Below are 15,701 nucleotides of genomic sequence, written 5' to 3' on the forward strand. Positions count from 1 at the left end.
ATAGTATTTCTAAATGATAATAAAATCATATATGTATTGTGTATGGTGTTCTAATCCAAAGTTTATTGCCCTGATCCTGTTCCAGTAGTAAGTTTTTAATCAAATAGATTTACTTTGGCTTGAAAATTCTCATATTCTTTGCATAGATGAGTGAATGTGTGATCCTTGTATTCATCCATACAGCATTCAGTGTTAGAAGTATCTTGCAAAATGCATGAATCATTTAAAAAATGCTACATTATACTTCAGTATTAGAATACTAACCAAGCACGTGGAAGATTACTGCTAGTTATAGGTTAGTTGCTAATAGATTCTTTCCAGTGTGAGAAGGAAAACTAAAAAAGCAAACCAGCTTGGTTATCTGCAGTTTTCTCAGTGCTGTCCTGTCCTAGTGCAATTGAAAACAAACCAATCTGTTCATAATTCCTACTGCCAGCTCACTTTGTTAGCTTGGCAGTTCTCTGCACACGTGCTTGCTGGCCTCTCTGCCACCATGACAGAAATGGAAGAGGTAGTCTTATGTTCCTCCTTTGTGCCTCTGGTTTACTGCTTGTAACTTGAGGGCAGGAGAGTTGCCCACCAAAATATCATCGATCTTACTGTTAAGGGGCTTTTCTTGATGTCTATCCTGAATTTTCTTTGCTACAACCTTAGTAAATTATGCACTTTTCTATTTGTTTTAGCATTATCAACATGCAGAACAAGTCTTTCCCTTCCTCTTTGAATAACATTATCTTTTCCCCTTCAGTTTTCTATTTCTAGACTAAATAACACCAATTACAACAGTTTTCTTAAAGAAAAGTAACTTCCCTATTTTGATTTTTACAGTAGCACAGTGATTGTCTGTGTTACAGCAGGATGCACTCAGTGACCCTCTGGTAGTCCTTGTGACCTTCAAGTCCTTTTCTGCGAAATTCTAACTCATTTTTCCCTATTTGCCCAGTTTGCTAATCCTGCCAAAGCATTGAAACTAGCATTCAACCTTGTTATGCTGCATGTCCATCCCTTTTTTCCAGAGTAACGGGAACCTTTCAAATCATGTTCTTCTTGTGTGGTGTAATTGCAGAACACCTTGTTCATGCTGTGTGTAACTCCAATAAGAGCATTCAGTTCCATCTTCCAAGTAATTCCTGAGAATATTGGAAAATATCTGCCAGAGACAGAGGCTTCCTATGCAAGATACCCAAAATGCACACCACGGTTTTGGCAATAAATTGCTCTTAACAGTTGTTAGATGTAATTTTTTAATTGTTTATGTCCCAGGATTGTTGATGGAAATACTAGAATATTACACAAAGTTGTATTAAAAGAGATGCTACAACATGTATGCTATATGTCACCATCGTATGCAACATACATAAAATTTATCTGAGTAATTTTCTACATTTGTAATGTAGAGGACAGCTGTAAAGACAGCTAAAACAACTATGTTACCTACTGACTGAAAAAAGAGACTTCATTTAATTGGGAAATTACTTCAGTGTTTCCATAGCAAGTTGGCTTCTCTGAAACAAAATTCTTACTTACCACAGTATTTGCATTAATTCCGGTTAGAACGTATTTCTAATGAATTTCCCCTTAGATTGACTAACTTGGAAGTATTATCCAGAGCAGATTCTTCTAAGTAGACCAGCTTGTCGTATGGTCAGAAATGCAGTTCTTATTTTGTAAGGCTGAGGTTTTTATGTTACGTTTGCTATGTTTTATGTATTGCAGAATTTTGTGTAATATATTAATCCTTTGTCATCTCAGCTCAGCATGTCATGAGATACGGACTTTATGTTCTCCAGATGATGATGTCTTTGGTTAAGTTAATGTAATAAAGGGGTGAAGATTTTACTCTCCTGTCATCTTTTATAAAAGTTTATTTTAGCTTTACCATCCCGGAGCCATTGACAGCAAGGTAATTAGTGTGCTCACTGCTTCCTGAAAATATATCAGAAGAAAATGTGTGTGAAAGTGTGTAGACTTTTGTCACACTTTAAATGACATTAAAATGTTACCATACTAAGTTAAAAATACTTGGTTGTTCTACTTATATACTCGTAACAAGTTAAAAAGCATAAATACATTTTTAGCTGTATATTAATTTGGGCTTTAATATCACTGTTTTCTCACTACAGTATCTTCTCATATTTTCTCCCTAGAATGGTTTCACTCCATTGTACATGGCAGCTCAAGAGAACCACATTGAAGTGGTGAAATATCTCCTGGAGAATGGAGCCAACCAAAGCACAGCTACTGAGGTGACTTATATTTTTCTTTTTTTACACTCTTATTTTCCTTTGCCTGTATATTCAGTGATCTGAAGATCTGCAGATGGAGTTTTTTGAGAGCTTTCACTTATTCATTTAGCTGAGTTGTATTTATGGATTTTTCACTTTTTTTTTTTTTTTTCCCCCCACAAACAAACACATTAGATGGACAAACTGTTCTGGTAATTGTGAGAAGTCAAAGAATGAAATCCAGCCTGAATTATTTGACAGCGAATCATCCACTGACTTTAGCGAGCCCAGGATTTTCACCTTTAGTATATGCCCATTTCTTCATTCAGCTTCTTGGATATATTTTTGAAAAATGAATGAGACTTTGAAATGAGTTCCCAAAGGATGTAGAAATTGTAGGAGGCTAAGATGACCTCAATGGAATGGTATTGCCAGGTGAGTTAGGAGCAGATTGATCATAGGATAAGTGAAGAGGTACAGCCTTTCCTCTTGAACAGTCACTGTTTCAGATTTACATCTTTGGCAAGTCCCATGAAAACTGAAGCATCTAAGAGTGCCACCACCTGATACTGTCTTGCGCTGCTTCTCTATTTGTACAGTAACATCGGGGCAAAAATTGGTGAATGGAATTATTATAGCATGTATCTCCAAATCTTGTCTGGAGAGAAAGGGGTCTCATGGGGAAGATAAATGACTAATGTGAATTGCATCGATGAGCTTACCAGGGAATGTGTTGGTTATCCTCACATGGTTTACTTCTACCATCAAATCATGTGGGAATAAGTGTACAGAAAGATGGTATTCGTTGCTAGGATCTGGATTTCACTGCCTGAAGCAACTTTAAAGCAAGCAAAACAGATGCCAGTGGAAGAGATGAATCTCCATCTCAAGAGCTTCCTTTCACAAATGAAAGGCTTTTGGGACAATGAAGGAAACTTCTAGATAATGCAGAATGTGTTCCCCCGACTTCTTGTTACTCTGCTTCAGCCAAATCTTAGCTTGTTCTCAGCTAGGAGAACAAGTGACCAGACTCTGTGCTACAAAGCTTATTGGCATCGTGTTTAGTCTATATAAGTGGAAATGCAATGTGAAGTAGTAACAAAAAAAAAGTTCCTCCTCTCTCAGAGAGCTTCTTCTCATGTCTATTACTTTTCCCTAGTCTGTACAGAAACTTACCCATTCCAGATTATCTTCACGAATGGATATATTCAAGATGATGGTGCATTTATGCTTGCTTTCCTTTTCATTAAACTGATCTGCTAGTGTTAACAGCTGCTTTACCATCCCTTCTTTCAATGGATACTGTACCATTTGATGACAGCTCCTAAAATAATCCTTTTGAGGCCTGCATGCACTGAGATCACATTACATTGCAGCTTTCTGAAATATGAAGTCCAATGTGATCACCAGGCAACTTGGCAGAAGCACGCCTTTTGTGACCGAGTCGCAGGGGATCTTTGGCTCTCCCAGGGCCCAGCCTGGCTACAGCATGCAGTCACCTGCTCTCAGTCTTTCACCGAATAACTTTTATTGACTGTGATGAGGAGCAGTGATCATTAGATTACAGGAACTGTGAAGATGATGTGGTTACAATTCATGTGGCCTCTGCTTGAACACAGACATCAAGGCATCATTGGAATTTGCAGGGTTGTCTGATTTTGTAAAAAAAAAAAAAAAGACAGGGAAGGAGAAAAGCCAACTGGACCCACTCTGAACTTGAGTCCAAGTCTGTCTTCTGTCATCAGAAAAGTCAGATCTTACTTTTGTGGCCTGAAAAGTAAGGTCTGTCTATCCCCTTATCACTTACCTAGATAAGTTTTGGTTTCAAACCTTGCTCAGGTGGTGTCTTTAGTGATGCGAATATTAGTGAAACCTGTATTCAGTAGAAAACTGAGCTACTGTCTGCTTTCACATGTGCCTTGAATTTAAGTCTTATGAATGGAACAAAGAAGTGATACATTGATAAGGTGAGACAGCATCAAAAGACTTTGGAAGGACATTCTGTTTGACCTCAAAGACAGACTGTTCTCACGTGAGGAGGTGGAGAAATGAAATACTTTCTCAGGGCTCCTGTTAGCCATGCTACCTACAAGTAAAAGGAGGGACAATGCAAGAATGGCAATAGCTGCTCAGAGAAAGATGGAAGATAAAGTGGGACAAATCAAACTGTTGATCTTGTGTTTGAAGCTCTGAAACAGGCACTGCCTTTGGATGTACTTTATTCCCTCTATTTTATGTGTCCCTCACTTTATATGTGTAGGTACAAAATCAGAGTCAGGATGATCTCAGTTTCATGGGGCCTCTAATCCAGGATTTGTTCTCATGTTTCCAGAGGCAAAAGGCAAATGCATTAAGCCATTTCAGCACCTAATGTAGCCCCAATCTCAGAATTATCTCTGCAGTTCAGCTGTTACATCAGCTGTTCACTACATTTTATTTCACTGTACAGAATTTAATCTCTATTACAGAAAGAAACTGTATGAGTATAGCTGTTACAGCACACTTACCCACAGTTCAGTGCAAAAGGGAGTGAATGTTATTAGTTTACCAGGGGAGAAAATTGCTTTGGCAATTCTTCAGATGCTTCTTTCAGCATGTTAGCACTCATTCCTTCCCTACTTATCCTTTATTATTTTACATCTTCCTATTTTCGTATTCCCAGTCAGTTCTATCTCTTTCCTATGCCTTTTACAATGTGTCTTAGTTTGCTTAGGCAGTTTGGCCATAATAAACTCTTCAGCTGTTCCTTCTGATCTACACACGGAAAACTTTGTTTTATTCCCCTCCCTTTTCGTAGCACTATTATCCACCAGCCTTCTTGTCACAGACTCAGTTTGTGAGGAACCACTGCTGCTTGTGGTTTAGCTGCCTTTCAGTCTAGCATGTGAACGTAGCACATGTGCTTAGACAACATGCAAAACTTGAGCTTTTAGATTTATTGTTTTAGGTATAGTTTTATAGATGAGGTACTTGAGCAGGCAGTACTTCAGTTGAGACACAAGTTTTGAGTTTTGATACATTTTAAAGTATTGGGAGTTCAGGGCATGTGTGACAGAGCATGAAATTTTGAAAACAATTTAAAAACAAATCTAAAAACACAAAGGAAAAACAGATTTTTCTGATTTTCAGAAAAATATATAATGTTTTTCCACTTAGAATTTGAATAAATTACTAAATATTAGCTGCCTTTGTGAGTTATAGGCCATATATAAACTAGAATGGGAAACAGAAGCAAATGCATCTGGAGATATATTTTCTTTTCTTTTACACAAATATTGCTAGAATACACATTGTGGTCCATTTTATGACAATTAGGACAGATACTGTAGAATGATCCTTTGCCTGTACTTGAACAAACAAAACTTTGAACTAAAAAAAGCATTCTTCTGATGTGTTTGAAGTCACATCTGGATTAAAATGTTGTGCCTCTGATGCCATTTCACTGGTGAGCATTGTGGTGCAGAGGCAGAAAAGAGCTGGTGATGTGCTTAGCATATTTCTGTGTGTGAACAGTGCTGTGCAGTTTGCTGCAGCCCTGTGTCCTTCATCTTACTGAGTATGTTTTGTTTTTTTCTCTTGCAGGATGGTTTTACTCCCTTAGCTGTTGCTCTGCAACAAGGACACAATCAAGCAGTGGCTATCCTGCTGGAAAATGACACCAAGGGGAAAGTGAGATTACCAGCTTTGCACATTGCTGCCAGAAAAGATGACACCAAATCAGCAGCGCTCCTACTGCAGAACGACCACAATGCCGATGTGCAGTCCAAGGTAACATAATGCTGTCCTACAGGAAACAGGGCACTCATGTGGCTGAGTGCCAATGGGCAGCCAGCTTTTGCTTCCTTCATCTTAAGGGTTGAAGGTAATTTCTTCTGTGGGGAAAGATGAGTCTCTAGACCAGTATCACCAGTAATGTTTCTAATTCTGTCTTGTTTAGCCGCACAGTAATTACAAGCTACACATTTTTTTTTTGCTTTTTGTTTATATCTCTCATTTCAGTGATAACCAACTTTCTCTTATTATTTATAAACCAAAGAAATACGAATGGAAGCAAAATCACTGCTTCCCTATCAAATAGGATACTGGTTTATTGCCTGTGGGAAAATAGGTTATATTTAATGTTAATGCATGCTTGAATGGCTTTTCCCATTATAACAGCATAACTCATTTCAAAAAACAACTTAGTTCTTGGTTTTGCAGCCAATCTTTAATATCTTTCCTCTTTTTCCCAAACCATGCTGCATCAGATGATGGTGAATAGGACGACTGAGGTACCGAGATAAAAAATTTTTAATTATTCTTTCTATTATTTATGATTATTTTCTCTGCTCTGTGACAACATTTCTTTATTATTTATCACTAAAAGTGAAGTTGTGACTTTTTAGATCTGTAACACTTTGTCACTCAGCAAACCTGTTATTATTCATTCTTTGTCTTAGCATTTCTTTTTATTTGTGACTGTTACCATATTAAGTAAACTTCTCAGAACTTGCACTCAGTTCAAAGAAACCTGAAGTGTGTAATGGAACTAGAATACTGGAGGTGTTTCTCTAGCTCAAGTAATTTAATTATGACAATGCACTTACTTGGCATAACTAAATTAAGGTATATCTGGCTGAGCCAGAAGCATTGTAAAATACATTTTGAGTAGAAAAAATAACTGAATCCTCCAAGGTAAAAAAAAACTTGTTCAGTGCATCTGTTTACTTTTACCGTTGTTCTTATTGTGATCTTTTTCAATGAAGTTTTCAGAAGTCCTAAAGGGATAACACTTAGTACATTTTTTTATACTGATGGAATGTAATGACTCTCTGAGCATGTCCACTAAAAACGTTATGTCAGATTGACTAGAACTGTGATTTCTCCCTTAATCATTATTGTCACATTTAGGAAAAAGCAGTATTTCCTAGAACGCAGTCATTGTTTGAATCCTGCCTTTTAAATAATCATTTCTTTGTTAGATGAGGGAATGAATTTTGAATGCGTGCACACGTGAATATGCTCTGCATTTGGTTTGTGCATACATGAGCAAATTGCTATGAGGCAGCCTGCAGTGGGAATTGAAATGGTGACAGCTTCTCGCTGCCATCTGCCTATGGACATGTTCTTTTACAGTAAATGTAAAGCTATTAACAACTTTTTCACTGGCCATTCATTACATTACCTCTAAGTACCTTGCATTTGTCACAGAGCAAATACATGTGCTGAGAAGTTGTATAAATACAATATTAATTCACTCTGTAACTTAATACACAGGATCACCTGTGAGATAGCAAAACAGTTAATGGAAATATGTTAAAATAATAGGCTGATTGCTCTATCAAGAATAAAATTGATTTCAGGGTGCAACAACTGTCTTTATTCCACATTTTTATGCACTTTAGACACTTCTTTATTCCATGAGCAGTTTAAAATAATAATTGGTACACTGAAAGAAAGGTTTTTGAATAAACAGCACAGTCCAGAAGTGAAAAGTATTTCTCTTTCCCATAACTGTCAGTAAGACTGTAAGATCTGATCAAATCAGTGTAAAGCTCTTCAGGGAAACCTTAAAAAATGAGGTCCTTTCTACTTGAATTACTTATGAGACTAAAAGCTTGCTGGGTGTCCTACTTTCTTTTTTATTCTGTTGTCAGATAATTCCGTATCTTGTAAATGAAGCATGGTTCACCTTCTAGTGCTCAAGTGGCAATACGTAAATCCTGTTTTTTTCTGATGTATAGATTGCAAAGTTTCTTCAGATCCTTTCAGATCCATAATGTATAAAAAGTGAATAAGTATTGTTCTTAGAATATTCAGTCTGTTTAGCAAAGTTTCTCATGTAGACTAAACTCCTGGTATTGAATATCCTCTGCTTTCTTTTTATAAAAGAAGGAAATGTGTTGTCAAAATTTGTAATTCTTTGATGAGTACAACAGGAGTCCAAGAACTTGTGCTGACTTTTAGGCAAAATTGCTGAACAGATGCAGGCTAAAAGCCCCATGTTATTTCTGAATTGTAGTAAGGAAATTCCCTTCATTTTCTTTAAGGATGAATGATATATTAATGTTTTCTGTGATGAAAGTTACTGACCTCTTATTGGCTTGCAAAAAATAAAAGAAGGAAGCACATTTGATAATCTCCCATGTGAAAACTACATGCTCTGCCTGAAAGACTTTGCTATATCATAGGTGAACTCAATAAAAACACAACTATTTGCCAGCAACTTTTAAAATCAAGTTCTAGTAAAGTTGATTGTATTGTATACATTGATTTCTATAAATAAAGATTGTTTCCTTTTGTAGAGTGGCTTTACACCTTTGCACATAGCTGCGCATTATGGAAACGTCAATGTGGCAACGCTTCTGCTAAACCGAGGAGCTGCAGTTGATTTCACAGCAAGGGTATGGAGGAGCTTTTGTTTCTTTGAGTCGTAATGGCCTATGAAGGTGGGAGAGTATCTTTGTGTAATTCCTGGTCAAGAATAAGTGAGGAGCAAAACAATGCTGAAATTCTATTGTGTTTAAAAGTCTTTCTTTCTTTCTTTCTTTCTTTTTTTTTTTAATTAATTTTTTAAAGTTGTCTCCATGTAATGCAGCAGAGTCCTTGGGAATTTATAGCAACCAGTACTCCCAGCTGCTGGAAGCAGACTGCTTTGACTTATTCCAGAGTGCTGATATGCTCAGGATGTGTCAACTCATTTTAGCTTTTTTGTCAGTTAGATACCCTTTAGAAATATATTTTTTTCCTGTCTGTTAAAGGTTCAATATTTGCTAGAGTAATTTGCCTATTTTCTCATATTTTCTCATTTAAACCTATTTTGAAATAGTGAAGTAAGGTACACTGCCATACCACAGTATAAGTACTAATTTATCCCAGACTACAATTTTAGGTAAGCTACTGAAGAGATACATAATATAGTCTACATGCTGTACAGTGATGCACATTGCTTGATTTGAAGTATGTCATCTGGTGCTATAACAACCTCTGATCATCTGTATGTCACTAAAGCTACTGGGTCACAAATTTCTGATAATTACGCATTTCCAGGCACAATTTGAATTACTTTAGGGTTGTGCCTTTCATACTGATTTCCTCTTCTTGCCTATCTGGAAGAGCTGCTATTATCTCATTCCCCACTCAAAGCATCTGCAAGGACTTTCAGCCTAAGCAGGATCTACTCCTTTACATTATTTACATTACATTTATAAGATTACTTTGTGCAGGATTCATGCATTCGTGTAATCTGTGTGTTGCAAAGATTTAAATGCGTCAGTGTTTTGTGAATATTGGCTCATTGGGAATCTGCTGTATGTTTATTTGTCTGACTCTGGGACTGTGATGTTTGCCGCTTTGACAGATGTGCTACTTTGTTTATGAAACAGTCAAACAATGAATAAAACTCTTACCTAGAAAGGAACTACTAACTCTAGCTTATATGGTGCGTGCCTAGGTCTGATGCTCTAGTATGTTTTTGTTTATTCTCTATTAATGTGATTGTATCATTTTTGTGATCCAAACACAAAATTCACCATCATCAAACACCTTCAAATCTGTCATGCTCATTGTTTGTTCTTTTCATGGTGTAGAATGGAATCACCCCACTGCATGTCGCTTCCAAAAGGGGAAACACAAACATGGTGAAGCTCTTGTTGGATCGTGGAGGGCAGATCGATGCCAAAACCAGGGTGAGTGCTTCTATTCCCTGAATATGATGTTATCCCTTCTTGGGAATGGATTGCGATTTTTTACTTGCTTGGTTTTTTTGTTTCTTTTTAAGCCAAAGACTGGGAACATCAAGATGCATAGCTAGGCATTCTGCTTCAGTAATTGTGTTATATGTTCTGTCCTTAAACTGAGACATTAGATGCAGCTGTTATAAATGACTCAAAAAAAAACCCAAACAACCCAACAGTAAAAAATACTCAGCTGAACAGAGTTCCAAAAACTCAGCTAATCCTTTTGGTCCCCTGACTCCTGCTTTTTTATTCCAGTCACCATGAGAAGGAAAACTGTTAGTGGACTTAATATTGAAGAGTCAACACTAGGAACAAGTAATTTAACACTGCTGCAGCAGCGCATCTCCTCTTCTCTGGATTAAGCCACAGCAATACTTTGCTCTTTATTCATTCAGGGCAAAAGAAAAACCCACCAATTTGAATGTGCAGGATTAATTAATAATTTAAAATTGGATTTTGAAGCCATCTAAGAAAACGCAGTTGTTAATGCAAACTGAGTATCATGGGACTTGTCCATGAAAGCTGCTGATTTTTTAGCACTGATCTGCAAGGTTTTATATACAAGTATTAGACGATGTTTCAGAACACAATAGTTTAGAGCTGTATAAAGGAGCAATGTATTTTTTATTTAATAAAGTAGAAAAGTAGGGAATATTGCATTCAGCTGTGCTTGTGGTTTATTTAGCTGCAGCTGTTACTTTTTAATTCACATTTTGTTGACCTTTTTTTTTGCTTAATAAGCTAGGAAGGCAAAACACGATTGTTATGCTACTCTGCATGTGAATATGATTTCTGATTTCTCTCTTGATTTTATTTATCTATTTTTTTTTTTTTAAACTGATCATGATGGAAGATGAAAGCTCTCATGAAGGTGTGCAGTAAATCATCCCTGATCAAATTCTCCATTATCTTATGGTAAAAAAAGGTATAAAACTGTGATAATGCACTGCAGTAAGGATATTCCACATTTGTGTAAGCACAGCAGTCATACGGAAACAGTGCATTTGGCCTATGGGATGATAGTATTGAATTCACCTATTTCTTGTTCAGTATTTAGATATTTGTTTTGGACAAGTTAGCCCAGGTGATTGTACGTGACTTCATGGATTTTATGGGGTTAAGTCATATTCCCACACACCCGGAAAGGCTAAAATGCAGTTGTGAATTAAACTGAAAGAGTAAGATTTTGCCCAGTGTGGGTGGAAGGCTCTAAATTTGGAGTCTTTGCATTGTCTTGGCTTCCTGCCCTTTGTCAGCTGCTAGATCATCTCAAAAACTGTCGGCAGAAAAATATCAGTGGGAAATGATAAAGGTGTCCTAAAGCACATATATTCCAGCTTGCACAGGCTCAGCAGCTTCTTCTTGCTTCCATCTTCTGCCTTCCCTCTGCTCAAAGACACGTGATGGTGGTTGGCTGTGTGTACTTTCTAGTGGGGGAGATTCCAGGCTTTGGTTCTGCTGTCACTGTCTCCCCATGCCGTGCTCTTGTCTCCATGCCAGCTGTTTATGTAGTCTCGGTGTCTTTTTCTTTCCTCTTTGCTTTGTCCGCATGCCTTGTGCTTTGCTATGGCCGTGAGTATGTAGGGTATTGACGAGGTAGGTTGTGTGTTGCATGTGTGCATATGTGTGTGTTGTGCTTTAAAGGAGAGACTTCTGCCTTGTCCTCCTCAGTACTAACATGCTTGCCTTTCCATATTTGCCTTTTCATTTCTCTTTAAGAACCCTTGCATTTTTCCAGTAGGTCAGATTCACTGAAAAACAGTGGAATTAAATGTACTCTTGGCTTTTATTTGCCATCTTCAAACTGTATCAAAATATGCTCTTTGTTTAAGAAGCAGTCATTGCTTTCATACATTTTATTTTTAACCATTTTACGTGACATTTTATGATGCCTAGCTTAAGATGTGAAAGGTTATTTTAACAAATCTTAACTAAATCCAAGTCCTTTAGCTTTACACAGTTAATCTATGAAATCTTCTACTGCTTGAAAACATTGAAAGTAGGTATTAGGAGCTGATGTTCTGTCTACAGAAAAACTCCAGTCAAATTAAAATGTACACTCTTCAAAGTGAGTAAATAATGAATGTGTCCTCCTGTTCCATAGTTAATGTTGCACGTCAGAGAAGAGCTCTACTTACTGAAGGAATTAACTATTTCTGTTTTGTTACGTTTCACGTTTTCAATTTTTTCTCACTCAAGATACAGAGTTGCAAGGAAGTCCATTTGTTTCCTTTGTATGTTTTAAAACAATGTTTTACTTAAGGTTTTTTGTTATGTTTCACAGATTTTTTTTTTTAACCATTCTTCTCAACTAACCACTAAGTAAATTCTTAAAATGTGGGATTTCATTTCTCTCTTAAATTATATGAAAAACAAAAATATAAACTCAATTTCCAACACTATTGATAGGAAACTTTTATTGTCAGTTACATTTGCATTTCTGTTATTTGTTACACAAAAGCTTCATTTGGAGTTTTGTTTGCTAAATGACTCACAAGTAAAAATGTCATATGCTAAAGTACTTCATATTTAAAATTTCAGTCAAATGTATAATCTCCAAAATTTTTGTCTGAATAAGGACTTCAGGGACATGTTTTTAAAATACATTAAGATTTAGCTAAACTTCTGACCTTCACCATCTTGCTATGGTAGACCAGTGGGTCTGGGTTTTAGAAGCAGGCTTTGGCTTGGCGTCAGGTGCAGCAACTTGTTCTTTAAAAGATGGTGGAAATCAATTTCAATTAAACTAATGTCATCTGATCAAGAGTAATATGTCAGTTGTCAATTCTGACTTTGAGGGAAGGAAAGCATTTACAATTTTCCTGAAAACTGATGTGTACAAAGGGTTATTGCTGGGAGAATTATTTTACCATTTACGCAGAGCAGTTTCAGCATGCCAGTAGTAGACATTTCTATTACTTTTTCCCATTGGTAGTAACAATAAAGGTGATTAGATATCTTCATGGGATTGACATGTTGGAGGGGCTTAGCCTTTGATGAATGTAGTTCTTGAAATTTGTCTCTTTTATATGTAGCATAGGAAAAAAAGAGAAAAATTGTGAGGCTTTTTTGAGTTTTCTGTTTCCCTTTTTACTTTTAAAATACAGTGTTCTTCACAGGCTCTTTTCACCTAACTGGTATTTCCTTTTTTGTGTGACTACGCAAACAGCCTCAGAAGGTGGGAAGAAACTGCCTATCTCACATGCTGAAGTTATCACACAAATCGAGTTATTTATGTTAAATGTTGCCAACAGTGAAATTCTGTTTTTCTTGCTCTGGGATTATTTATTTATATATTTACTGTGCTGAATGAGCTATGGGCATCCCTTAATGCTCATTCCAGGAACCTATTGTGTTTTTTTTTCTTTTTTTTTTCATAAGATGTCAGAACAGATGTGCCTGTCTACATTTACAAATGGTTGTTGTCTTCCTGTGACTAAGCTAAGCCATGTTGCGCTCAGATCCTAACACTGTCTTGGGCCAATGCTCTGGTTACAGAGTTTATTCCTGCAGTAAGGCTGCTGTGACATTTTCTCCTGGTCTTAGCAAATGGGCAGATCAATAATAATTCATTGGCAGTGTTTGCCACTCCTAAAGGAATGCTGAATTATAAATATCTAATTACAATACAGATACTGCTATAAAAAATTTAGTGGATTAAAATAATATTTACAAAGTGTGGGATGATGTTGTACTGATCATCTAGGCAAGCTGCATAGATGGTGACTATTACTGAGAGTTATTTAAGTTAATAATCTATTACTCAGGCAAACACGTAGTATAATTTTTACTGTATTTTTCAAATCCTTACTTTGAGGGGCATACTTGGAGGAATATTTTAGAGCATGTTCACAGAATCACAGAATTGTAGGGGTTGGAAGGGACCTCCAGAGATCATCGAGTCCAACCCCCCTGCCAAAGCAGGTTCCCTACAGCAGGTCGCACAGGTCGGCATCCAGGCAGGTCTTGAACATCTCCACAGAAGGAGACTCCACCACCTCCCTGGGCAGCCTGTTCCAGTGCTCCGTCACCTCACTGTAAAGAAGTTCTTGCGCACATTTGTGTGGAACTTCCTATGCTGCAGTTTCCGGCCGTTTCCCCTTGTCCTGTCTCCACTCACCACTGAAAACAGTCTGGCCTCGCCATTCTGCCCCCCACACCTCAGATATTTATAGACCTGGATCAGGTCCCCTCTCAGTCTTCTTTTCTCAAGGCTGAACAGACCCAGTTCACTCAGCCTTTCTTCATAAGAGTTCAATTATATCAAGACTTTGAGAGCTAAGAACAAGAACAAGAGGTATGCTTACCTTGTTCTTTTCTAAAGATGTGTGGTTTAATAGTAACACTAAAACGAGCAATTGAAAAGTTCTTTACGCGTTAAACAAATTTGGACCATTTTGCTTGTCAAACATACAGAATAGTAAGGTTTCATTTTACCCTCATACAAATGACAATATTCAACTGCACTTTGCAAGACTTCCGTGATAATTTGGCCTTTGAATTTTAAGTACAATAACAGTCTTCATTAAAATGAGCATCAGATGAGCAAAACTCTCCTTCTGCTATGATACTGCTCACACAATTTCCCATTTCCCCAAGATTCTCTTGGAAGCATATTCTTATTATTTCACTATTTCTGGTAAACTGAAAGAAAGCACTTTAATTACTATGAAATGACCTAATAATTTATCTGCCCAGATTCTGCAGTTTGGATTCATACATGGAATTAAAAAATGGTTTTGTGGGTTGAAAAATGACCAGTGATTGATCTTCAGGAAAAAAAAAAGGCAGAAGTTTAATTTCTATTTTGTGGCAACCATTTAAAAGGAAAGTGAACGTGATGAAATTTCATTGCCTTCATAAATACAGTGTGGACTGTAGTGTCGTTTCAAGCAGTGACCCACCTGCTGGATACGTTGCAGCGTGTGCTAGGAGAGTACCACATACCAGAACAATTGAATGCCAGGTACAGGAAAATAACATTTTCTTGTGCCTCTTGGAAAATTTAAAAAAAAAAAAAAAGTTTTGGAAAAACAAACAAACAAACAACACCTAACACTTCCATTATATATATTATTTGAGATGAGAGGTGAAATACTGACCTTCTAAAGACAAAGATATATGGAATTTCTTATTTCTTCCTGTGCTTCAAGTTTGCATCTCTTCAACCCTATGTTGCATGTCCAGTCAAAGTACATGTTTGTTATTTCAGTCAGCATGTGTTCTTCACACTATGAGATGTACCAGCTTGCAATGGAATAATTAAAAAGGGGTGTAGGCAAACCCCTGCAACAGAGCAGCAAGGATCGTTGCTAATAGATAATAGTGCAAAAGCAGACTCATTTGGTACAGCAGTGTCTTTTACTGTTGATTATTGTCAGTATGTCCTCATTGTTTTAGGTACTAATTCTACTACAACAACTCTCTCTTTTCAGTTCCCCTCATCTCTGAATAAAACATAAGCACAAATAGAATCTGAGGTATTAAATGTACAGTAAGTTTTAAAATATGCATACTGTTTTACTTAGTGCAGAAAGAGGGAAGAGAGTTCCTGGGAAAACTGCAGAACTTATTGCTTAATTTGCCTACAGAGAAGTGCACAGATAGTAAATGTGCACGTTTATAAAATTTAAAACAAAATCTAACAGACTATATATTTTAGTCTATTTTACAGGCAATTATTAGCTAAGAACAAAGGAGAAAAAGGTGTCCTTTCTTTCTTTCTTTCTTTCTTTCTTTCTTTCTTTCTTTCTTTCTT

The 15,701-nt window shown here is 36.8% G+C and overlaps 1 protein-coding gene across 10 annotated transcripts in view; it reads left to right on the top strand.

Moving 5' to 3' along the window:
- The window catches only part of ANK2 (ankyrin 2), a 307,168-nt gene that overhangs the window by 191,850 nt on the left and 99,617 nt on the right, over window positions 1–15,701 (top strand). For 7 of the 10 annotated variants that reach the window (XM_042811616.1, XM_042811621.1, XM_042811625.1 and 4 more), the window contains exons 6-10: window positions 2,148–2,246; window positions 5,808–5,993; window positions 6,473–6,496; window positions 8,510–8,608; window positions 9,794–9,892. In XM_042811616.1, coding sequence (XP_042667550.1) covers window positions 2,148–2,246; window positions 5,808–5,993; window positions 6,473–6,496; window positions 8,510–8,608; window positions 9,794–9,892 — 507 coding nt within the window. The remainder of the gene's footprint in view (window positions 1–2,147; window positions 2,247–5,807; window positions 5,994–6,472; window positions 6,497–8,509; window positions 8,609–9,793; window positions 9,893–15,701) is intronic. The other 3 variants (XM_042811619.1, XM_042811620.1, XM_042811624.1) reach the window with 1 other exon arrangement.

Source organism: Centrocercus urophasianus, unplaced genomic scaffold, assembly GCF_019232065.1.
Source record: "Centrocercus urophasianus isolate 14NV4802_14NV808 unplaced genomic scaffold, USGS_Curo_1.0 seq_13, whole genome shotgun sequence".
In the NCBI taxonomy this organism is placed as follows: domain Eukaryota; kingdom Metazoa; phylum Chordata; class Aves; order Galliformes; family Phasianidae; genus Centrocercus; species Centrocercus urophasianus.